Here is a 25,502-nt window from a genome sequence, read left to right on the forward strand (position 1 = left end):
TAACATTGTAATTTGGCTTTCTGGAGGGATGTGACATCACACGTTGCTGGATGTCATCTCTGCCCATCGCCCCACCCAGAAAGCTCCTAGGGATGCCAGCCAGAAGCCTGGCACCCCTAGTCTCTCGCTGCTTTTCCCTCAAAGCATTCTCCTTGCTAGACTTTCCTGAGGGCCCCTGGCCTCTGCAAGCCGGCTTCTCTATTGCCTCTTGACAGCCCTCCCATCTTGGCCTCCCCCCACCCTCCTGAAAGCCTTGTTCACTGAATGCAGACGACAAGCCCTCCGAACGAAGGCCACATTTCCTCTGCTTTCTTCCCGCAGCCTGGCGCCACACGTTTGGATTTGAATGCGAGTGTCTTCAGGGCCACCCAGAGTGAGATCCAAATCACACTGATTTTTGAAGACCACTCATTCTGCCTCCAAGAAGCTCTCTCGGCTATAGCAGGTGCTCCCAAATCTTGGCCTTGTTCCCAGACTGCTCTCCTCCCATCACTCTGGACTCCTTAGGCAAGGAAGAACACACACACACACTATACCTGGCAACAAGTTTCAGGTGCTTCTATTTGCCCTGCTAGGTCTCCACCTCCCCCCCTAGACTCAGGTCCTTGCACACCCAAGAATTAAAGTCACAAAATCACGAGGAGTGCCGAAGACAGAACTCCCGCTCCTGCACATTCCTGAAGCCTTAGAGTCTCCCTGCAGCTCACCTGGCTTTGGGGACTTCCAACGGACTGCTGCCCAGCCTGGAGAAGTTCTCCGAGTGGTTGGAAGAGGAAGAGCTGGAGGACCTCCCTTCCAGCACGCTCTGGAGCGGCGTTTTATCCTCAGGCTGTTGAGACCGACTCCATAGCACCGTCTGGGGAGAGGACGCACAGTTTTTCCTCCTGGAAGGGTTAAAGAAAGAGCACATTCTGAGGATGTTCTGGCACCATCAGGGCAACTTCTACACTGTTCAAGTGATGGAAGATAAGGGCAGCTCAGCATTCCCACAGAGAGAGAGCCAGAGCTAGACAGCAGCGGGTCACCCTGTGCCAGCACTTCTCAGACTCTGGTGCTGGAGGAGAAACCGTTCTGGGAATGCTAATAGGTAGTTTAGGTTTGCCCCTGCCCAGCTGTACAGAATGGCCTCACCGCTCAATAATGCTCTACATTAATAAATACTGAAAAGGGGGGGGGGGAGAAAGACTCTCAAGCAGTGTTCCCTCTAAGCTGAGTTAGTGTGAGCCAGCTCACAGTTTTTTAGTCTCCGGCTCACACATTTTTGGCTTAGCTCAGGAAGGGATGGCTCCAGAGCAGACTTAATTTATGCAGTAGCCAAATGGCTCACTCACAACTTTAATGCCAGTAGCTCACAAAGTAGGATTTTTGCTCACAGGATGCCACAGCTTAGAGGGAACATTGCTCTCAAGTGTTAACTGCTGTGCACTGGGGAGGAGGAAAAACAACATGGAGCTGTTTTGCAAGTGGGTTGTGAAGACCAGAAGGCAAGATCACGTCAGCTGGCCGGCGGCAGCTGTGTAAGGCCCGGCTGAGTTTGCTTCTCTTCTGCTACAGGTACTGAAAAGCCTGGACATGTCCAGATGTATGTGTTGGGTGATAGTGAGATACTGAAAAAATGGTATTTAGCAGAGATAAGATAGTCCAGCAGTCCCGGAATAAAATAATTCAGACTCAGAGTTTATGTGTGATTAAAATATAAAGTTTTTACTAAATTCTAGCATGGGAAGGGTAACTGGGATGAAAATAACAACAGAGCTAAATCGGCTACATCCTTACTCTACAAAGACAAAACTAGAAGAGAGGAGATTATGGCTACTCTTCTTCTTCAGAACACCAAACAAAGACGGGAAGAGAGCCATAAAATGCTAATACACCTTGACACTTTAGTGACAATCAAATTCCTAGATCAGGGAGAAAATTCCCAGGTATTCTACAGCTAAAGAACATTGGTTACATGAGAAACATGTGTATGAGCTGAAGGGCAAGAGCCAAAAAGGGCTCTTGGCCTCTGGCTCTTTGCTAAAGGCTGGGAGAGACCGGCTCTGAATTCCGAAGCCTTCCCCTTTCTTCTGTTTGTTGCTATTGCACTTTTCAAAATATTGTAAACTGATATGGACTCCCATTAGGTAGAAAACCAGGATATAAATAAGCAAGCAGTATATTTAGAAGCAGCTTCTTCGGCTCACGGCCCTGTTCCGAAACGATGCTTAACGTTTGGATCAGTGCTCTGAATGCTTATAGCACACTGCTCCCTTGGCCATCCCGACAGGCCGTGGAGTAGGCCAGAGCTGCTCTCCCTGTTATTGCAGAGCCTGAGAAAAGAGCGGCCTGCCTACATGGCAAGGGCAAGATCTGAACCTGGTGCACAGCCCACGGTCTGATCAACCAGACGGCACCAACTCTCTTGGGGACACACAAACAAGCATTCCAGTAGAGTCCCTTTTTGCAGTTCTTTGTGCCAGGCTTGACTGTTACGAGTATTTGGATCAATTAGGCTCTTGGCATCATGATGGGGAAAGCAAAGCCTAGAAGTTCATATGAACCTTCTTGAGGTGGGTCGGGGAAACCTATACTTAAACAGGAAGAGCTTCTACTCTTACCAATTCCCTAGGAGACATTTCAGCTCCTTGCATAACCTATCCTGCGGTTTTGCTTATCCCTGTTTCTGGTTACCACCCACTCTCCCCTTTTCAGGCAGGGGCAAAGAACAGGGCTTGGAAAAGACTCTAGCCTGGCAGACTGGACCGCAGGGCCCAACTGCCCACCTAACACACGCGCGCCCCGCCCCCGGTCTCCATGTGCTGCTTTCTCCAGCCACCTCCTCATATCCTTGCAAAATGCACATATTTTGGTTTATTCCATTTGTATTCTACCTTCCTCCCAAAGCAGCTTGCGCTGATCTCCCCTCCTCCATCTTATCCTCGCAAGGGCCCTGGGAGGTACGGTAGGCTGGGTGTGTAACGGGTCCAAGGTCACCCGGGCAGCGTCCCTGGCAGAGTGGGGATTCGAACCTGAGCCTCCCGGATTCTAGTCTGACACGCTAACCATCACGCTACACTGGCTTTTGGAAAGTTGATTTTCGGAAGCGGACCAAGGAACAAGCACACAAAGGTTTGCATGATGTGTGTCAATCACGGAACTTTCAGGGCGCTGGAAGTATAGCCACACCAGCTGAATACATGACTTCCCTTCTGCCAATCCATCTTCCCCACGTTGCACGGCTTTGCAGCCACTTCGCCACTGGAGAGGCGCAAAAAGCATGGTGGGGCCATGGCTTAGTGTGGCAGCATTTGCTTGGCATGCAGAAGGTAACCCCGGCACCTGCCGTTACAAGGATCAGGTAGCGGGTGATGTCAGAGACCTCAACCTGAGACCCTGGAGAGCTGCTGCCGGTCGGAGCAGGCAACGACGACCTCATCAAGGAAGAAGGTACGGTAGTTTCGTGTATTCGTGTGCCCGCTGGCCTGTCCACAAAAGCCCACCCTAGAGACAGGCAGCCAGAGCACTGTGATCAAGAGAGGCACATTTGGCGTGAACCGAGCGAGAGACAGAGAATGCAGCCAGACCCACAACTGCACCGATGACGGAACTATCTGCAGGCAGTCTCTGGATACAGCTTGGTCCACAAACACAGTGCCCCACACGACTCCAGAGGGACTACGGACACAAAGGGGGAGGGGCCCCCTGACCGCCTCGAAACATCCGGGAGCTGCTGCGGAGCCTCCCTCTGCAGAGAGAGACTGAGCTGTCCCTTCGCAGGTTCTGCTCCTCCCCTCCCCCCCCTGCTGAGTGATTACCAGAGGTCCGGATTATTACCCCTCGCTGTGCACGTTAATAAGGGCTCTCCTCAAACCCCAGGATTTCCTCGGAAGATCCTCAGCATCCCGGCTCTCGAAAGCGCAAGACGGCGGGCCGGGCGTTCAAGAGCCTTCCCTGCTCCCTCCGTGCTGCTGCTGCACTGGGTGCGGGGCGCGCAAGGCCCAGACTTAATGAAGTGCCTAATAACACAGCCACAGGCACTCAGGCAGGCAGGCAGAGAAGAGAGGCAATTAAAAGGAGGAAAGGAGAGCGGAGGCTTTTAAGAGGCCAAGAACAGGGCTTCCCGCAGCTTGTGCAACCAGCCCAGCTTTGGAGGCTTTGGGGCGGGGGGGGGGAGGGAGGGAGACCAGAAGCAGGGCCCCAGCTGGTGGCTAAACGCCGGGTCTTCTCCACTTGAGGAGGCTCCATCTCCCTGGCCAGCCCCCAGTAGTAGCCATCGTGACCACCCTTTTCTGCCAGCATCGTAGTATCCACCGAAGGCAAAGCGGCACGTGCAAAGGGCTCAGGAAAAGGATGGAGCTGCGATCGCTGTGAGATGGTCACACTAGTTCTTGGGAGGCCCGGCTTCAAGCCCCCGCTCTGCCCTGGAAGCTCGTGGGGTGGCCTTGGGTCAGTCACTCTCATTCTCCCCACGTGGGAGAAGGGAGATGCAGGTGCACGGCTCCGAGCTCCTTCAACGGATGGCAGGATAGAAACGCCAGGGACAGATGTGAATCATGGGCTCTGGCCTCTGGCACGGAATCCGGCGTTAAGACTTTCATCCCGAGAGCTTCCGTTTTCATTTCAAATACAGCGAGATTTCCATACCCGGGGGGGGGGGGGTCAAGAGGAAATCCTGAACAAATGGGTTGGATTATTCAGACGCCCCCTCCTCAAAAGGAGCACAGATCATCACGGTGTTCCGCCTCCCCACCATCAGCCCCTCATGACCCTGGGGAAGTTGACTGCTTGGGTCATGGACTAAGAGTGATGCAGATCAGGAGGGGGGTGCTGTGCTGGGGAGGGAGAGGAATCCCCCCCCCCGCCTGCAAGCGCAACTTCAGCTCCTTCCCCCTCCTCAGTGCAGACTGCCAGCAGCACACGGGGCTACTCGTCCACAGGGGTCCCACGGGCCTGGGTGTTGACTGTCCCAAGGTCAGAAAGGACTGCTGGAGCGAGGCAAAGATCTGCATTCGCCCGTGCCTTCTGCTAAGGGAATCGCTGGACCCAGCCACTCTGAGGAATCCGCTGAAATGGTGCGGAGTCAACACGGGGCTTCCGATGGTTACGGACTTTTTCACCTCGCCCATTTTTGTCTACCCCCGTCACTGTCCCACTGCATGCGTATTTTCTCAAGCGTCCTCTGAACACACTGAATTCCTAGTTACTCTTAAGGAAAACTCACCCTGGGTCAGGACCTGAAGGAGCTGGCGCACACAGCCATGTTGCATGGCACACAGACACACACACCCCTACGGCATCACAGCCGTACTCTCCAACATGGAGCAATTCAGACAGGACCTGGCAATGCAGCGTAGAGTGGAGGCTGTTCTGAAATCTTTCAGTAAGCCCAGAGAGTCTGTCTCCTTCCAGGTCATGTTTAGCTCACAGTTAACATCATGTACCACAAGCCATGACAAGCCATGGGGGAAAGGTGGGACAGAAACGTTTTTAACAAACGCACGCATGCATGAGGCACCTATGTCAGTAAAACTTACGCAGGGCTGTGTTGTTGTTCTTTTACTTCTCCCTGATGGGGAACCAAAGCAGCTTCCATCCTTCTCCTCCCCGCCATTTCACACCCACAGCAACATCCCTGCGAGGTAGGCTAGGCTGAGAGGGGGTGTGACTGGCTGTTGGGTGTTACAAGTTAAAACACTTCAGTATTTACTGGGTTAATGATGTTTGTTAAGTCACATGTTTGTTTGTAACCAATCTGTTTTAGACAATAGGATGCCTGGGAGCTTTGGAGCTAGTTTGCTACTCTGATTGGAAACCAAGGTGTCAAGTATTAGCATTTTATGGCTTCTCTTCCGTCTTTGTGTTTCTTTGTTCTGACCGAGAAGAAGACGCCATGCCATTCCAGTTTTACCTTTTAGCTGTAAGGATGTAGCCATTTTAGCTCTTTGTTATTTTATATCCTATGTACCTTTTCCCATGCTAGGTTATAGTAAACTTTTATATTATTTTAAATACACCATGGACTCAGTCTCTTTAATACTCTGCTGATTTACTTTAAACAAGAATCCCAACACTGGCCCAAGGTCACCCCAGAGAGCTCCCACGGCAGAGCGGAGGGGATGCGAACCTGGGCACCCCGGCTCCTAGCTCAACACTCAGACTGGCTTTCCTGACAAATTTATTCAGGTAAAATGAACCTGCCATCTTCTGGCAGTGAATCTGGATTGTTTCAGACCTTCCCATTAACAGGTAACGTGACCAGAGAGCAAGTCCCAAACTCTTAAGGAACAAGGTTATCTGCTCTGCTGTCGAACGGATTTCGGCCTGGGAAAGACTGTGATATGCTTTTTAAGCAGGGCTGTCCAGCGGACTTGGTGGTGGTGGTGGTGGGGCACTGCTTTCAGACCATCTGAAGCCCCGAACAGATCACTCCCACCCACCCCCTCTCCCCGCACCTCCTCCTGCCAATCCCCCTCCTCCGAGGAGCGAAGCCTGATAACGGCAAGCCGAGGGCTCGCCATTACCCAGAGGATTTCTAGCTGCCTCTCAGCACAGCCCAGATTTAGCTCAGAATAATTGCACTGTAAAATATCATTAGCACACGTGCTTGGGGAGAAGAGAGAAAAATTAAACTGAGCAGGGCATGCCCGGGAGCTATGCTCCAAACTCCGCAGCCTGAGCGCCCAACGCACCCCCCCTCCCCCCATCAAGCAGACGTCTCACAACACATCACAGGGCACAAGGCCTTCGAAAGAGGGCAGGCCAAAAACCAGAAGGGGGACAGGAGCCCTCAGGCGAGGCTGGCTTCGTACTGCCCTCACTGTCAAGAACCCTACATATCATCCAAGGGGGTGAGTTGCGTACCTTGGAACTGGCTTTGTGACGAGGTAATACAGATTCAAGAGACTGCTCCCCCCCCCACGAGATGACCGAATGGCATTTTAGACCTGGGACGGATCAGGTTTCTATAGACTCACGGACTGCAAACTTTCCCTTAGAGAGGGAACGAGGAACAGGAGGGCGTGAGATCACTGCTCTAAGCCTCCTGGTCCCATGCAGTCAAGGGAAGCCCTGGTACCCAAGCAGAAGAATCCTCCCCCCCCCCCCAGTGCTAAATGGGGCATGTTCGGGCGGCCCCCTGGAGTACAGGGTCCACTGCTCAAAACTATCCACCACCGGCCCAAGGTCTCTGCAATCTCCACGAGGGCTTCCGGTCTCTCTAGTTTCCACTGGGAACTTGGCCTGGTTCTCACCACGCCATCAGAATGAATGACGGAAACACAGGGGGTGGGGGAGGAGAGATGGGACAGCAGCTGGGCCATTCTCAATAGACTGGAGGAAGTTCCTCCAGCCTCAAGGGCCTCCCCTCCAACTTAAGTGGCTCTTCCTCCAGTGGAAGAACCACTTCATTGGGAGAAAAGGCTTCAAACTTTGCTCAGCTGAAAGACACCTTTTTGCTTTCTGGCTTAATGCACAGCGCCTCTCCCTGCAACCGTGAGCACATATGGAAGATGCCTTCTCCTGAACCAGACCCTCGGTCCCTCTAAGTCAGTATTGCCTACTCAGCCTGGCAGCAGCTCTCCGAGGTCTCAAGCAGAGGTCTTTCACAGCACCTACGGCCAGATCCGTTAACTAGGGATTGAACCTGGGACCTTCTACACTACCACTGAGCCACGGCCCTTCCTCACCGACAGACACGTGCACGCAGGAGCAGCATCTTACCAAGCAGCTTGAGTCTGTGAGCCTGCCGGCATCAGCTCCACGGCTTCATAGGTGAAGCTCCCCGCGGCCCCAGGGGAGCTCTCCATCACCAGAGAGAAGTCGCTGCTCAGGCTGGTGGTGCTGCCCCGGTCCCTCTGCTCTGGAATACAAAACGGGTAGGTATAGGGCCCAGCCAGGACTGTCCTTGCCATCTGCCTGCCACAGACTCGTGGGGTCACTGCTTTCATGGAGGCACTTGGGTGACGTAACCCAGCACAGGACACGCAGGTCTAGGAACTGCTGTCAGCAACCTGCACATATCCAGAGCAGCAGGAACAGCCGATACTGCCAAATGGTGGAAACTACAGCCAGACTGCGCTGTGAGGGCCCAATTCACATGGTATCAAGGATGCAAGGTCAAGATTGTCAAGGGTTGGTCATGGACATTTCTGCCATCGCAGATCATGTTGAAGGTCAGGAATGTACCCACGCTGGTGGAGCCTTTTCCACAGCCATTAGTGACAGAGTCTCAGAATCCGGGAAGCGACAGAGCAAAGCTTCCAGGAAATTAATGGGGGAAGTTTTAAAGAGTCTCTCTCTCATCCCAGTAAGCTACATCCAGGAAAAGTACTTACAACACCTCTTGAGGTCTTTTACTGGCATAACTCATTACAAGGCCAGGGGTTCGGGTTTCTTTGACGCAAACTTTGGCATGCATTTTGCAAAGCGTTCAATACACGCCTCGTTGCAGCTTCCCCATCCGAAAAAGCAGCTTGTTCTATCCGCTCTACACAAGAGGGACTGCAGAGCTGCTGCTGCGTATGCTGCTATTCAGAACCACAAGCTGCACAAAGGGGGGGGGAACAGAGTGCAAAGTTGAGGAAGCCGGCCTTAATCCTCGAGGGCCAGTCTGAAAGCAGGTGGACTAAGCCTGCTGAGAACAGAGATCTGGACGAGGGAGGTACAGATACTGAGAAGGATTTCACATGGTCACAATTCAGCTTTTTGGGGCAGAGATTCAGGGCGCTTCAGAGTTGCTACTGGACTCAAATCTAGGGTACTATGGGAGGCTTCTATGCAGAACGTATGAATACTAGATAGAATATCCCAAAAAACAATGTTTGGCATTTGCGATTAATAACGGAAGGAGATAATTTGGGGGTGGGGGACATGGCTAGTTCTTTTCCCTTAAGGGGAGGGGGCAGTTATGATGACAATTAAGTGGTTTCTTGACAGCTACAGTGGTGAACAGAAGTTCCCAGGCCTTCACCTCCAAAAAGCTTAAGTGGCTTCTTGACAGCTACAGTAGTGAACAGAAGTTCCCAGGCCTTCATCTCCAAAAAGCAGCTGCTCCTTTAAAGGGTTAGAGCAGGGGTGTCGAACTCATTTGTTATGAGGGCCGGATCTGACATAAATGAGACCTTGTTGGGCCGGGCCATGTGTGTCATAAAATGTAATGCCAGGTTGTGGGGATATAAACTTTATAAAGGACACAAACACAAAGGGTGTTTTTTTTGCTTAAAATACAAGCATGCTTATAACATTAGCACTTGCAATATTTTGTTTATTTAACAGTGTCTGATAATTAACACCTCTTGCTCTGAATTCTTGCATCAAAATGTCTGCACTGTTGCAATCTTGAGTATGCTGTTCAGGTGTGTATCTGTAAGCTGCAAACTTATGATGACACAGCAGCAGCAGAACTGGAAGAAGAAGCAGAAGACAGCCGGTTCCACCGCCGGCCTGACAGAAGCCCTCCGGGGGCCTGATCCGGCCGCATGTTTGACACCCCTGGGTTAGAGGGACTCTTGGTGCCCTGGATTCTAAAAATGTTGGTGAACTCTCTCTCAAACAGACCTTTGCTCATGGGAAGCAGGAGACTGTACACATTAAACCTCCATCCAAGGCTCAGCCCGGCCAAACAGTTTACTCCAGGTCTTGGACAATTCACTCTTTCTCAGTCATGGCTTCCCAGGGGGATATGGGCCTACTTTCAATACACTGAATAGCTACTCTAAGCCACATTCCACACTGGGAAGTATGTTGCATAGATTATAATCAGGACCATGAATGCCCTGAATAGTTTGGACACAAATCACAGCCGAAACTGTGACCAGAAAAAGGCTAGACCCTGCAAAAGCTGTGGCTGGTTGGCTTAGACTGAGTCGACTGAAATTGAATCCAACGAAGATGGAGGTCCTGTGCCTGAGTTGGAGCGAGCCAAGGTTAGGGATCCCACTCCTGACCTTCGATGGGGCACCGTTGATGCCAACGCCAGAGGTTAGGAGTCTGGGAGTGCTCCTGGATGCCTCCTTAACGATGGAGGCCCAGGTAGCAGCCACTGCGAAGTCAGCCTTTTGCCATCTGCCGCTGATTAGGCAGTTGGCTCCCTTCCTTGAACGCAATGACCTGGCAACAGTGATCCACGCAATGGTCACCTTGAGATTGGACTACTGCAATGCTCTCTACATGGGGCCGCCCTTGTCCCAAATCTGGAAGCGGCAGCCGGTGCAGAACGCAGCGGCCAGGCTATTGTTGTGCCTCCCTATGCGGGAGCACATCCAGCCTGCCCTAAAAAGCACTGCACTGGCTGCCTGTAGCATATTGAATTCAGTTCAAGGTGCTGGTTCTTACCTTTAAAGCCCTATATGGTCAGGGACCTACATACCTAAGGGACCGCCTTTCCCCACATGTTCCCCAGAGAGCACTATGATCGGGGTCCCAAAACCAACTGGCCCTTCCAGGCCCTAAAGAAGCCAGGTTAGCTGTGACAAGGGCCAGGGCCTTTTCTGTGGTGGCCCTGCACTGGTGGAATGAGTTCCCGGATGACATCAGGACCCTGCGGGACCTCTTACAGTTCCGCAGGGCCTGCAAAATGGAGCTCTTCCACCAGGCCTTCGATTAGGGTGCCGCCTTTCTAATATTAAGGCCCCGGCCCCAAAATCAACACCAACTTAATACTCAACGGCCTGGCAAAAACCCAGACTATGGTGCTAGTTGACCACTCGGATGTTGAGAGAATGCCGCCATCGTTAAGGTGCTAGTACAATCATAATGATGTGTTTCTATTTATATGTTGTGATTTTATTTAAATCTTGTGTTTTAACATATTTTGCTGTTTTAACATACATCCTCTGTAAGCCGCCCTGAGCCTGCCTTGGCAGGGAGGGCGGGATACAAATTAAACAAACAAACAAACAATAAACCAGTTGACCACTCGGATGCTGAGAGAATGCCGCCACCGCTCATGATTGTACTAGCACACCTTATGATGTGTTTCTGTTTATATGTTGTGATTTTATTTAAATCTTGTGTTTTAACATATTTTGCTCTGTCATCTTGGTGCTTGGGGGGGGGGGGCAACAGTGGGATGGCTTCTAATGTCCTGGCGCCACTGGTGGACCTCCTGATGGCACCGGTATTTCTGGCCACTGTGTGATACAGAGTGTTGGACTGGATGGGCCTTTGGCCTGATCCAACATTGGCATCTCTTATGTTCTTATGTTCTTATGCTGTTTTAACATACATCCTCTGTAAGCCGCCCTGAGCCTGCCTTGGCAGGGAGGGCGGGATACAAATTAAACAAACAAACAATAAATAAATAAATAAATTTTGCATAAATGCTGACTCTTAACCACATTAGCACGGCTTCCTTATTTTGCATCAGTGCCCCTCCCACAACACTCACCATTTTATGTAAACTATTCTGTTACACTGAATCACAGGGAGGGTGCTGAAAGCTCTACCCTCCATCCAAGGGAAATCTCCTTAAACAACCCCTTGGCTGTGAGACCTCCATGGAGATATGCTTCGACGCATCTCTTTACAGCTAAGAGGACTAGAAACCTGACCCGCTGAAAGCTGACAATCTTAGCTGATATCCTATTGGGTGTTAAGCATACACAAGGCCCCCTGAGCATCTGGATTTCTTTTTAAAACTCTTTAACAGTTTATTCCACAGACTCCTGTGTTGGGAATCTGTTATTAAAGACAGAATTAGTAGGCACCAATGCTCCCTCTAAGTTATGGTCTTGTGAGCGAAAATTTTACTTTGTGAGCTACTGGCCTTAGTGACCGAGCAATTTGGCGACTGCATAAATTAGTTTTCTCTGGAGCCATCCCTCCTGAGCTAAGACAAAAATCTGTGAGCTGGAGGCTAAAAAAAAACTGAGCTAGCTCACACTAACTCAGCTTAGAGGGCACATTGATGAACAAAAGCTACTCAGGAACAATCAGCATGGATTCTGTAAGGGAAGATCTTGTCTCACTAACCTTCTAGAGTTCTTTTGAGGGGATGAACAAATATGTGGACAAGGGGGACCCAGTAGATGCTGTTTACCTAGACTTCCAGAAAGCTTTTGATAAAGGTTAGTCATCGAAGGCTCCTAAGTAAACTCAGAAGTCATGGGATAAGAGGACAAGTCTTCTTGTGGATTTAAAACTGGTTAATTAACAGGAAACAGAGTATAAATCACAGTGGAAGGTGGTAAGCAGTGAGGTACCACAGGGCTCGGTACTAGGTCCGGTGCTTTTTAACTTGTTCATTATTGATTGGGAGTTGGGAAGAAGCAGTTAAGTGGCTAAGTTTGTGGATGACACTAAGTTGTTCAGGACAAGGTGAGAACCAGGGAGGACTGTGAGGTGCTCCAGAGGATCTGCTGAGGCTGGGCAAGTGGGCGTCAACTTGGCAAATGAGGATCTACTTGGTCAAGCACAAAGTAACACAGACTGGAACTAAACATCCTAACTATAAATATACATTGATGGGGTCCAAACTGGTGGTAACTGACCAGGGGAGAGATCTTAGAGACGTGGTAGTTAACTCATTGAAGATGTCAACTCAGTGTGTGACTGCAATAAAAAAGGCAAATGCTATGCTGGGTGATTATTAGGAAGGGGACTGAAAACAAATCAGCCAGTATTACAATGTCCCTGTATAAACCTATTGCGGAGCCTCATTTGGAATACCGTGTACAGTTCTGGTCACCGCACCTCAAAAAAAATTATAGAATTGGAAAAAGTGCAGAAAAGACAACTAAAATTATTAAGGGGATGGAACACCTTCCATATGAAGAAAGATTAAAGAGGTTACAGCTCTTTAGCTTGGAGAAACGACAACTGAGGAGTGATATGATAGAGGTTTACAAAATTATGTATGGGATAGAGGTAGAGAAAAATTACTTTTCTCCCCTTTTCACAATACAAGGACTTGTGGACACTCAATGAAATTAATGAGCAGTAAGGTTAGACAAGATAAAAGGAAGTCCTTCTTCACCCAGGGAGTAATTAACACATGGAATTCACTGCCACAGGAGGTGGTGCCAGCTACAGGCATAGATAGCTTCAAGAGGGAACTGGATAAACATACAGAGCAGAGGTCCATCAATGGCTATTAGCTGCATGGCATAGACGGGACACTCTGTCTGGGGCAGTGATGCTCTGTATTCTTGGTCCTTGGGGGGCAATAATGGGAGGGAATCTGGAGTTCTGGCTTAGCTGGTGGATCTCCTGATGACACCTGGGTTTTGGCCACTGTGTGACACAGAGCGTTGGACTGGATGGGCCACTGGCCTGATCCAACATTGGCTTCTCTTACGTTCTTCTGGGATTTGCATTCTAACTTGACTTTTTCAAATGCCCACTGCAATGTGTAGCTATTACAATGGGGTTAACCACAGACACTGATCTTTCTTGGAAGCTGAATCCCACAACTTACAGGTGGACCTGGCACCCTTCTGGTGAACCTGGATTCTACAACTTCCCTAAATCCCTCCTGGCGAGCGGCTACCTTGGCATTCCCCATCCACCAGCAGGAAGTGGACCGAACTCAGGTCCAGGTGGGGAACTGGCTGGAAGGGAGAAAGTGGCACTCACTTAGCATGCAGATCTCTTCCAATGTAAATCCGGGGGGCAGGCTCTTCCTTCTGGGGTAGGAAAAGGAAGGGAACAGAGAGAGAGAGAGAGAGATGACAGAATCAGTATACACAGCAGCCTCACCGGGAAGGTTACCTGGGGGGAAAAAACTTTCCTCTTTACCTGGGGGGGAAAAACTTTCCTCTTTACATGGAAGGTGACTTCCTCCTTGTTAGGGAAAGGGCTCGGCTTCCCCACAGGAAAGCCAGGGTGTTTTAATTAAAAGGAGGCAAGGGAGGGCGCAGACGTTCACACTGCTACAAGCAAGTGCGAAGAGGAAATTGTCTCCTGCCCTTCTTAGAGTCACTCCAGGAAGCCCACTGGCAGCAGCTTCAGGAACTGATTCTTCACCTATCAACAATTCACTGCTACCTCCAGGCCTGTAGCCAGGATTTGTGGGGGGGAGGGGGTTTAAACTTTTAAGGAGGCAGTTAAATTACAATTAATTGAATTAATCTGAATGCCTGTCTTTAAAGGGAGAGGCTCCAAGCCTGTTTCTAGCAGCGGGCACGTCAGTTCCTAGGGGAAAAAAACAGCTCAGAGGGGGCATTTAGCTGCCTTCAGAAAGCATTTAAATGCCTTTTTGAGTTCCCTTCCACAGAGCAAGAAAGCGTAGAAGGGCACTCAAGAGTGGCACCTTCAGAACTTCTCCAATCATCCCCCTTTCTGCTAGCCCAGTCCTGCTGCATACCATCTAGGTCATGGTGAGTCTTTCAAACGCATCCCCATGAGCCTTTGGGAAATTAATTTGCATGTTTCCCAAAGGCTCACAGGAATGCTTTTGAAAGACTCACCGTGACCTAGGGGGTATACGGCAGAAAGGGGGATTCTTGGAGATGTACTGAAGGTGCCACTCTTGAGTGCCCTTCTAAGCTTTATTGCTCTGTAGAAGGGAACTCAAAAGGCATTTAAATGCCTTCTGATGACAATTAAATGCTCTCTGAGCTGTGTTTTCCCAGGTCCAATGATGACCCCCCCCAAAAAAAATTCCACAGTGGGAGGGAGAGGGAAGCCTGAGGAGGCAAGCTGTAGCTCAGATGCCACCCCCAAGCCCAAAGACAAAACTCAGAGGGTGGGGCCAGCCAAGGCCATGAGGGCTCCGTGTTCAGTGGCAACTGAAATCCTGTGCTGGGTACCAGACAAGAGGGGAACCAGGTAATATGATCTGATTACCAGGAGCAGATGACAACATAGCTGTGACTGGTGGATGTCCTGCTTGCAAGCTTCCCCAAAGCACCCGCTTAGTCTCTACATGGGCCTCTGGGCCTGACCCTGCACAGTGTGAAAAGTTACAGCCAGCCAGGGGAGGAGGCCCTTCCATCACAAGCGTCAAAGACCACAGACTGCACTGAAAGGAGTCACACCACTGCTTCGCTTATTAAGGACTCCTGGCTCAAGCAGCCCTGGAGAACGCAATGTGCCCCCAATCCTCGGCCCCATTTTCTCCCCTCTGTCTTCAGAGTGTGGAATAAATTAAAGCGAACTGGGCCAGGACACGAGGGCTTCCATCTCCCGGAAGAAAAGAGCGTGTGCCAGCGAGGCGCTCCGCTCGTCTTTACCCTGTCCTGTGGTGGCGGACGCAGGGGCTCTTACCTCAGCGGCTTGGCAGCGGAGAACTCCTCAGAGGTGATGTGCTTCAAAAAATCGAAGCAGAAAAAGAAAATCTGAAAGGACAAAAAAATTTGAAAGAGTGGTTTAAAAAAAAGAAGAGAAAGAACAGAGCTAGGCGGCGGCGGGGGGGGGGGCTGTATTGCTGAGCGCTGCCATTTCTGAAGGCTTCATACCTCAGCAGGCCCAAAGGAGGCGATCACTCCCAGTAACACACACACACACAAACTACCCCCCTCTCATTAGGTAACACTTCTGGGGCCTTTTGGGGCACCCCTGCAGCCTGCTGGCCAGGCTTGTGTACAAGAGACACACACAACTGCTACCAATTCACTCCTGGCAAAGAAAAACCAAAAAACCCACACATACTCAGGACTTATCGGGATAAACAAAGTCGGCATGCACAATCAGGGCCGTAAACTAAAAACCGACAGGGACCGCATAGCGCTTTGGCTTTCTGCAATTTGAGGAGGAAGAAAGTTTTTATGTGCGCGTTGCTTAATTTGGCCATTAGTGGGCTTCTAGGCAGCCATATCCACACTCAGAAGCCAACTAGATTTAAATCCAGCAGCACCGTAGAGACGTACAAGATTTTCGGGGCATGAGCTATTGAGAGTCAATGCTCCCTGCGTCAGGTTGCAGAGTGGCACAGTGGTTACAGCAGTGGATGATGCAAGAGCTGGCCGACACAGGGCTGGCTCTTCGCTCTGTAACAGAAGCTTGCTGGGTGACTCTGGGCCAGTCCACTCTCTCTGGCCTACCCCACAGGGTGATTGTTTTGTGAATAAAACAGAGGAGGGGAGAACAATGTTATAAGCTCTGTACGGACAAGAGGCACAAGTACATTGAGGCTCTGGGAAGGACGTGCGCGCCGATCTGCGTTGGTGGCATATGCACTACTGGCACTGCACCTCTCACTGAGAGGCTGGGCTTCTGGAAGAACTCGTCACCAAAGCCGGCCACCAATCAGGGAGATGGAGGCTAAAGAAGCGTCACATGCAAAGAACGCCAAAGCCCTCCTGTAGAATTGCCTGAGATAGCTACAGCCCAGGAGTGGGGGAGCTCTAGAACTCCGTCACTCTCACAAGGCAAATGTTGCTGTCCCCCAGCTCACTCTCCTTTGCTCCCCCCAGTTCTTCTCACACAGTGCTTCCAATTTTTGTAAGTGCGTTCACCATAAAAACTGAAAGCGAGACTGACTCTGCTCGAGAGACACTGTGCGTCCTGCTCAGAATTTTCGTCGCTTGGCACAGGCTCTGGACTGTTGCACCATGCTAATCTCTCGGGTGCCCATAATACCTATACTTCTGAGCATGGCTCTTTTTGTAGAAAAAGCCCAGCAGGAACTCATTAGCATAATAGGCCACACCCAACATCAGAAACTCATTAGCATATTAGGCCACACCCCTGACAGCACAGCTCATTGGCACATTAGGCCGCACCCCCATGTTACCAGAAATATGGTTATCGAGCCACACCCACCTTTTGCTTGCTATTCTGTTTACCTTGTTTGTTGTCAAAACCCAGGGCTTTTTTTGTAGCAGGAACTCCTTTGCATGTTAGGCCACACATCCCTAATGTAACCAATCCTAATGAGTTTCTGCTATTATGCTAATGAGTTCCTGCTGGGCATGGCCAACTTGGGAGCCAGCCGGAACTCCGTTCCTGTGCGTTCCTGCCCAAAAATAGCCCTGCTTCTGAGTAACTGAGCCCAATGGAGCACCTGGAGTGGGGACGCTGCTGCCCCCCCCCCCACTGCCCTTGTGAGGTCACTCACCTCCTCTCCTTTGCTGAGCCGATCCACCAGCATATGCCTGCAAGGGAAACATGGGGGGGTGATACAGATTAAAGATTGAGCACCAATTCAAAACTCAAAGAAAAATAAAGAACGAAAGGAAACCTGGCCAGAGACTCCCACCCCAACACTATTTTTGCAGGCCATCAAAGATACCTTCAGAGACACATTACCCCCTGGGTGCTTCAACAGTGAGCCAACACCAAAGAGCTCGGGACATTGGAAGGAGGAACAACATGTGGAATCTCAGGGAGTAGGAGAGAAGATCTTCACAGGGTAGGTTAAGCCTTGAGCCTTCCTGCTAAGCACACTGAGGTTTCACTGAATGCCTCTTGGCAAGGCATCCTGACAATACCTAGCCTGTACGCCGCCTGGCAAGAAGGGCGCTTAGAGTGGCTAGTATGTTTCAATGATGCCTCCGTGTGAATGGTCTTAGAAAGGAGGGCAGAGCTCTTGTTCTCCCTCTCTCTATATATATACACACCCTCTTTTAAAAATCCTGCTTTCCTTCAGTGCATAATGCACAAACATGAAGTAGGTTAGGCAGAGAGAGCGTGAGAAGTCCAAGGTCACCTGGAGGGCTCCATGGCAGAGTAGGGATCTGAACCCAGGTCTCCAAGGATCTAGGCACAATATGCCCAACTGCTGCCCTGCCCTGGCTTTTCCTCTTTCACTGCTTCTCTTCTGAGGGCTAGTACCAGATCAGTGTCCAAAACCCCACACAGAACAGGATGCAAATATAAGTCATGTTTGAAAATGAGCAGGAGTGGCCTCTTAAGAGACATTTTTGGGGGGGCCATCAAGTTGCAACCAAATTGTGGCAACCCTGCAGGGTTTTCAAGGCAAAAGAGTGTTGAGAGGTGGTTTCCCACGGCCTGCCTCTGCGGAGCAACCCTGGCATTCCCTGGTGGTCTCCCACCGAAGTACTGTCGAGGGCTGACCCTGCTCAGCTTCTGAGACCTGATGAGATCAGGATAGGCCGGCCTATTCAGGGCGCTCAAAGACTAACAAGGTTTTATTCCCGTATAAGCCCTTGTGGACCGGAGGCCCCCCTCTCAGAGGTACCAGGTAAGGAAAGCTTAGAATGTCAGTCCCGAGTTCAAAACATTTGAAGAACACTGCATGAATGCAGACCGCCATTCTCCCGGCCCTTCCAACCATGGCAGGGCCAGCCTCCGGGCACGCTCACCCGAAGAGGAACCAATCATAGGCCACGGTCAGGTAAAGAATCTCTGCAGGCTCCAGGGATGCATGGATCAGCCCATCCTGGGTACAACAACAAAAAGAGAAGAGACACCTGACACATCACTCTCTGCAATGCCTACCCGCCCCGCCCCCCAACTTATCCCCTTACATAAAATGCCCTGGGTTATCACCTGGAAAAACAATTCAATCAAGCCAGCAAATGGTACTCCTCAAAACCTATACTCTCTTCCAAAGAGAGGTACTGCAGAACTACACAGCACACTAGAATTTTTAGAGACTGCCCCCCCCATATATTTAAAATTCATTTCATAAAAGCAAGCTTCTAGACCTCATTTTGTTAGAGGGGAAAACTGGGATCACTTGGAAACAGCACTGAATGCCCAGCACAGCTAGCATCTGTCCAGTATCTTTTGTAAAAGTCACCTCTCGGCTTGTGGGCACAGCTCCCTGGCCCTGAGGTTCATCCTGCGTTCTTCTCTCCCTTGCTTGACAATCCCAGCACTTACTACCTTTCACACACCCCACCAATATAAACCAGGCAAGGAGTCCTAATTTGTTCCAGCTGCAGAACAGACTTCTGCAGAACGCAAGATGGGCCTTGGGTTTGGGTGGAGTCTAGGAATTTGCACCCACCTGGCCGTGCAGCCCACTAAGTACCTGGCACCAAACAGTGTCTCCCTCAGCAATGCCCTGCCCAACACCCGCAGCTTGTGGGGACACTAGTGAGGCATTCGGGAGAGAGGAGCACACGGCTTCAAGGGGTGTGCCCTTATACTGACTTCGGCTGGGAGGGAGAAGAGAAGTCATCACGCGTCTCATCAGGTCTGAATCATGTCTCCTCTTCAAATGTTAAAGGGCTGGGAGTTATGACGGGGAGGTTTCACAGAGTCAAGGCGAGCCATAATCAAATATTAAACAGCACAGGATGTTCCTCACAATGAATGCCAGGATAAATCTGTTAAGTCTTTAAAAGTGCCACAGGACTCTTGTCCTCACAATGGAGGGGCGCTTGAGACATAATGAACCAAACGACCTCAAGAAATCCCAGCTTTTAATCAAGGGAGAAAAATTAAGATAAAAATCAAAGAGGGGGGGGGGAACAGAAAATGTATACACAGTTTCTGCTATCCAGGATCTAGAGAAAGCATGAAGCTGGCTTCCTTAACCTGGATGAGTGAAGGCACGCAAAGCAAGAATTCTTTCCCTCTGCCTGCGACCTTTTGGGGTATCCCACGCCAAGCAAGACATGGTGGGTCTTTGGCCACTCAGGAGGCACTGGCAACCGGCCGCAGGAGGGTGCCAGCCCAGGAGGGAAAACCTGGAAGCCAAAAGGATGCAAGTTTTGGTTCCTACAACTGAATTTCCTCTGAACTGCCTTCTACCCCAGTCAGGGTCAGTTTACCAGTAACTTCCCTTCCTAATGCAACAGTGTTCACAAGAATCTCAGTTCAGCAGCTACCCTTTCCAAGTTTTGCAGGCAACACGAGGCTTGTCTGAGCAATTTTAAACACAGAAGCTTGACTTCTCATTCCACACACACACACACCCCCGTCATCAGAAAGTCTAGCTTTCCCCCGTCATCAGAAAGTCAGCACATCAGCTACATCCAGCCTCTCCCTTTCAAGACCTCTCTGGTCGTTACTTGCAAGGCAATGCGCCCAATGGTACTCACAGCCCACAGGGAAAGGCGCAGGAGGGAAATGAAGAGAGGTGTTCTATCCCAGCCGGATATACAGTGTACCAGGAGCCCACCATCATCTGCGCTGAGCCGGCAGGAAGGGGAAACAAAAAGGGTGTGGGGAGGGGGAGAAAGCTCGGTTACTTGCATGGCATTCAGGATGAAAAGCCCCCCCACCAGTACAGAGGCCTCCATTAGTCCCCAGGAGACGCCACAGCAGATGCCGGGCCGGCTGGACAAGGAGACGTGTTCTCCAGGGACAGCCTCTGTGAAGCAGAATCCCAAGGCAAGGAGGAATGGACAAACCAGACTAAGGAAGGCAGGAAGGGGGTGGTGGTGGCGGCAGAAGAAGAAAAAGGCTAGGGGAACATGCAGGCTCTCTGTGCTGACCTCGACAGCTCAGGCTAGCTCGATCTTGTCAGATCTTGGAAGGCTAAGCAAGGCCAGCCCTGGTTAATAGTTGGATGGGAGACCACCAAGCAAGTCCAGGGTTGTTACTGCAGAGGTGGGCAATGGCAAACCACTTCGGACTGATCTCTTGCCTTGAAAAACCTCACAGGGGCGGTTAGTCAGCTGCAACTTCATGGCACTCGCAACCACAAAAACTCTCACCTGCCTAAGGCGGCATAGGGCTGCAACTGTCTGGATAGTGCTGCCCCTCCCCTCCTCGCAAACTCTCCCCTCTCTTCCCACTACAGGCCCTAGAATCCCACCCAAGCCAGGTTACTCTCTTAGCAGGGTCTGCACAGAACAGATTAACGGAGAACGGGGCCTCACAGGGGGAGACCCAGGGCAACAGTAGCAAGAGTCGTGGCGTGGGAGAAGAGACTGGCGGGTTATCAAGCCTAAGCCCCTTCCCTCAAAGCAGGAACTCCAAAGCTAAAAGCATCACTGTGAAATTTATTTATTTATTACTGGCCACCCAGCCTCTGCGAGAAGACCTCCAGCGAGCAAGACATGAATTTAAGACAGGACCGGGAACCATCCCGAGGGCATGCACAACTGCACAACTCTCCCCACCACCACTTCCAGGAGGTCATGGCAGCCCAAGCCCCTGGATTCCTTTAAATCATTTATACCCCACTCCCCACCATAAGAATTTACTCAACGCAGCTGAATGTTTCCCTGAAGAGCTGGGTTGGGATCTCCTTGCCTGGTTTGGTTACTGAATGATCGTGAACGATTTAAAAAAAAAAAAGGGACGTCCCAGAAGCCCACCCCTCTTTGGTCTCATTGCTTTAAAATGCCTTGACCATATCTAGTGGGCAAAACAAGCCCCTGTGTGATTTATGCTTCAGGGGATTTGGACGTTCCTCTGCAGCAGGCTGCTCCATTGCAAGGGTGTGGAGCCACACACCTACCCACGTGGCTGGACTGCGCTGCTGCAAGACCAGTGCAGGGCACACCTCCTAGGTGGCTAGCCTCCTCTTTTCAGTAAATGGGGGGGGGGGCTGGGAGTGTGGGGAAAGAAGGTACCCCACACATATTCCCTGTTGTGCAGTACATGGCTACGCTAGAGAAGGGGTTTAGGGAGAAACGCCTTCAGGCACACCACAATCAAACAGGGAGCTCGACGGGAAAAGCACAAGAGCCAAAGCCATACGTGTCCCACGATCCAATCAGACCCAAACACAGGAGCAGGCTGGAAAGACCCATGGCAGCATCCTGGAAGTTTTTAGAGCATACCGTCCCCAGTACAGAGGAGGGACACCAAGATTATTGGAGATTGAAGCACCTTCCCTATAAGGAAAGGCTGACAGGTCTGGGACTTTTCAGTTTAGAGAAGAGATCTGTAGAAAAGAGATGACTAAGGGGAGACATGAAAGAGGTTTATAAAATTATGCATGGGGTGGAGAGAGTTTTTTCTCCCTCTCCCCAAATACGAAAACTCAAAGGCATCCAATGAAACTGGTGGGCAGTAGGTTCAGAATGGACAAAAGGAAAGACTACTTTACACAGAGAGTGATTAAAATGCAGAATTCGCTGCCAAAGGATGTAGTGATGGCCACAGGAATAAATAGCTTTAAAAGGGGATTACATAAATTCATGGAGGAGAGGTCTACCAGTGGCTACAAGCCATGGTGACTGAGGGGAACCTCCACATTCAGAGGCACTAAGCCTCTGAATCCCAGAGCCAGGAGGCAACACCAGAAGAAGGCCTCGGCCTCTACATGCCATTGTCAGCCATCCAAAAGACCTGGTTGGCCACTGTGCAAGACGGGATGCTGGACTAGATGGACCAGTGGTCTGATCCAGCAGGGCTCTTCTTATGTTTTTATCCCCATCCTGGCAAGTTGCTTGAAACTGCCGTGAAGGCAACGGCTGTCAAGTTTCAGCAAACAAAGACTTGGGGGGGAGGGAATTCACGCAGGAAGCTGAACCCAGTTCTTCCCCTACCCCAGCCCAGCTCCACATACAGCACAGGTTACTATTTCCTAGGAAGGGCTGCTCTTCTCTTCAGCGGAGTTAAAACAGAAGAGAGTAATCCAAAATAAGCAGATATATGCAGACCTCCGGACCTGCATCGCTTAATACAGGTCAGAGAACGTTAACTTATAAGGAAAGGGTCAGAACTCTTCTCGGGGAGGGGTGATCTAAACCCAAAGTCTTTGCCTGCAGCCCAAAATGAGCAGAAACAGAACAGAGGCGGCATGACACTAACTGCTGCAGCCTGACTTAGCAAAGCCAAAGCAGAAAGCCCTGAATGCAGGGTCCGGAAATCACTGCCCCCCCCCCCTCCTCAGAGAGCAAAGGTGTCAAAGCAAAAGAGTCCACACACACCCCACCCCCTCCAAGCTTTCCTCTCCAGGGAAACTTTGCAGGCTACCAGAAAGTGCTCTGCGGAGGCAGCCTAGGCAAGGGAGACCTGGAGCATGACCGCGCACAGGGAGCAGCCCTTGGCCCGGGCAGCCAGTCGCCACACAACACCCTCACCCGGCACAGGAGGAAGAAGCCTCTCACCGTCCCTGTTGATAATGGAGATCAGGAGCTTCAGGTAGTTCTGTGTCTGCTGCACCAGGTCCCAACTCTGAGAGAGGATGGGGGGAGAAGGAGAGGAACAGCAGAAAACGGACAAAGTCTGAGTCCAGCGGCACCTTTGAGACCAACCAAGTTCAATTCTCGGTATAGGCTTGCATATGCGCAGGCACACTTCCTTCAGGTACCCTTGTCCTAACCCATGATCATCACTTGCTTCCCCTGCACATTCTGTTTGCACAAGCAGAAGGGTTACAGACTTCATCTATACCCCAACTTTCTCCCCAATGGAACCCAAAGCACCTTAGTTTGTTCTCCTCTCCACCATTTTATCTTCACAATGACCCTGCGAGGTAGGGTAAGTGGAGGGAGGGGGTGTGACTGGCCCAAGGCTACCAGGCTTCCACAGCAGAGCAAAGGGGAACATGGGTGTCCCAAGTCCTAGTCCGGCACTAACCACGGCACCACCCTGGCTCGCTGGTTAGAGCCAACTGGTCCCTTTTCTCTCTGGACTGCACCCCACACTCACCACCGCATCCTTCTCTCATCTCTTAGGAGGCCATCCCCGTTGCTTCACTGCTAGGGGGTCTTACTACCAAACCCTCAATACTGCACATTCCCACTGCAGTATCAGCAAAGGCAAAGCGCTTTCTGGCACCGCAAGTTGCAGGCAGCAGGTCTTTGTGCTCCCTGGGTCACAGGGCAAGGAAAAACAAAACTATCTGGGTGCAAGGTAGAGGCAGAGTGTAAGGAAACTACTGGCAGAGGAGGGTCAAGAAATCCTTGAGTCCCCAAAGTATGTTCTGCTTGGGGAGGGGGTCAAGTTTCTGCCATACGGAGACCATGGGATCCTGGTAATGGCTCTAGAACCAGAACACAGCCTGCTAGTGGACCATCTTTCAGCTTCTAAGGTACTGTGCCATCTACCTGCCACAAACACATGAACATGCATGAAGCTGCCTCATAGTGAGTCAGACCCTTGGTCCAAAGTCAGTACTGTTTACTCAGACTGGTAGCGGCTCTCCAGGGTCTCGGGCAGAGAGAGGACTTTCACATCACCTAGAGCCAGATCCTTGACCTGGAGATGCTGGGGATTGAACCTGAGGCCTTCTGCATGCCAAGCAGATGCTCTACCGCTGGGCCACAGCCCTCTTCCCTTATTCAAAAGATTTTGCAAACCTAGCCTTATTTATCACTTCCAAAAAACTCAAGGCTTATCCCATTTCCTCCTCAGAACAGCCACCCTGGGAGGTATGCTAAGCTGACTCGTGAGCAGCAAGACCCTGGCTCCCCCAGAAGAGACTTCATGCCACAGCAGGGCCTCGACTGCCCAGCCCCCCCACTTCAAGCCCGAACGTTCTGGCCACTGCACCACCCATCATAATGACACAAGATTTATTGTAATTGCAACATTTGAAGTTGCCTGGTTGCAGAGTTCGGGAAGGATTTCAAGCACAGGGATCTTGGCTGAAGCAGTTGTAGAGAGAGAGAGAGAGATGTAAAACACGAAGTAAAGAAGAAAGTTCAGCAGGGAAGGGGGAAGAACAAAGCCTTCCTTTTCTGACTCATTACTCAATTGTTTAAGAGACTGCTTAGTTTCACAGAATGGCTTTCCAGGACCCCTTGCGGGAGTGAGGATGCAGGGGGGGGGAGAATCACTCTCCAGCCTTCTAGCAGAGCGCATGCAGAAAGACTGATTAGAGTCCATGAATATCGTGCTGGGTCCCGACCCACTTCTGCAAGGCCCCCAAAATGGAGGATGCTGCAGCAAAAGGTTGCTGTGCATGTACAAATGAGACCAGGAGAGCCCTTGGAACGGCAGGCAGAGGGAGACCAGCCCTGCTCTCCTCCCCACCCCCACCTGAAACAGCACACTTCACCTGTAATTGGAGTGGTTTGGCGAGAAATTTCACAATGTGCTCATCTTGGAATAACCCCACTGAGCTACCCGCAGAGTCCTAACCCATTTCCAACAACTGGCATAGGATTGGCTCAGCAATATCTCCTCACCAGCAAGCAGCAAGGTGGGGGGGGGGAGACGAGAGAGGAGAGAGGCCTCCGAGCCCAGAGATCATATAATTACTTCCCCTAACTGGTGACTTGCATATCCCTTCCTAGTGGCACCCAGAATGGCTCGAGAGACACTGGGGTCCAAACAGACTTGGCCCAAGGGTAGCACCGGGGGGGGGCTATTCTGGCCTCTGCTTCCCATACAGGAACACACCTCTTGAGGTCTGTGCAGGAACAGAAACAGTCGACAGGACAGTACTGCTAAGGGCAGGGCAACATTTGATATTCCAAGAACCTCATCATCTTTTTTTTCCCACAAAAAACCTTTTTATTTTGGATATAACATATTCAACATTAAATTACATTCCTTTAATTCCATATCCATTTCTTTTACCCCCTCCCCCCCCCCCTTTGGTGGCTTCCCGCAATGCTTCTCCCTGCCCACACATTTTATAATTCCGTTTTTCTTTCGCTTTTTCATTTTACGTTCCAAGGTAACAGTCTTAATCTTTTTTTTTTTTTTAATTCAAGTTTCTAGCACTAACGGCAGTGCCTCAAGTTTAGAAAATCCAGGAAGCGGTGGATGCTGGGGGAGAAAGGTCACCCCTCTCTAGAGGACCTCCAGTCCTTTCCGCT

General features: G+C 50.7%; 1 protein-coding gene across 1 annotated transcript in view; it reads right to left on the reverse strand.

Annotated features, from left to right (window-relative positions):
* Positions 1–703: 703 nt before the first annotated feature.
* Positions 704–25,502, reverse strand: part of LOC107111938 (myotubularin-related protein 14-like) — a 54,419-nt gene continuing 29,620 nt past the window's right edge. Inside the window, exons 10-17 of the mRNA XM_015413021.1 lie at positions 22,842–22,908; positions 19,875–19,960; positions 18,186–18,262; positions 16,979–17,015; positions 15,187–15,257; positions 13,555–13,604; positions 7,702–7,840; positions 704–884 (exon numbers count right to left, since the gene is read on the reverse strand). Of these exons, the coding sequence (XP_015268507.1) occupies positions 704–884; positions 7,702–7,840; positions 13,555–13,604; positions 15,187–15,257; positions 16,979–17,015; positions 18,186–18,262; positions 19,875–19,960; positions 22,842–22,908 (708 nt within the window). The remainder of the gene's footprint in view (positions 885–7,701; positions 7,841–13,554; positions 13,605–15,186; positions 15,258–16,978; positions 17,016–18,185; positions 18,263–19,874; positions 19,961–22,841; positions 22,909–25,502) is intronic.

This window comes from Gekko japonicus, unplaced genomic scaffold, assembly GCF_001447785.1.
Source record: "Gekko japonicus isolate JY-2015 unplaced genomic scaffold, Gekko_japonicus_V1.1 scaffold204, whole genome shotgun sequence".
NCBI classification, from domain to species: domain Eukaryota; kingdom Metazoa; phylum Chordata; class Lepidosauria; order Squamata; family Gekkonidae; genus Gekko; species Gekko japonicus.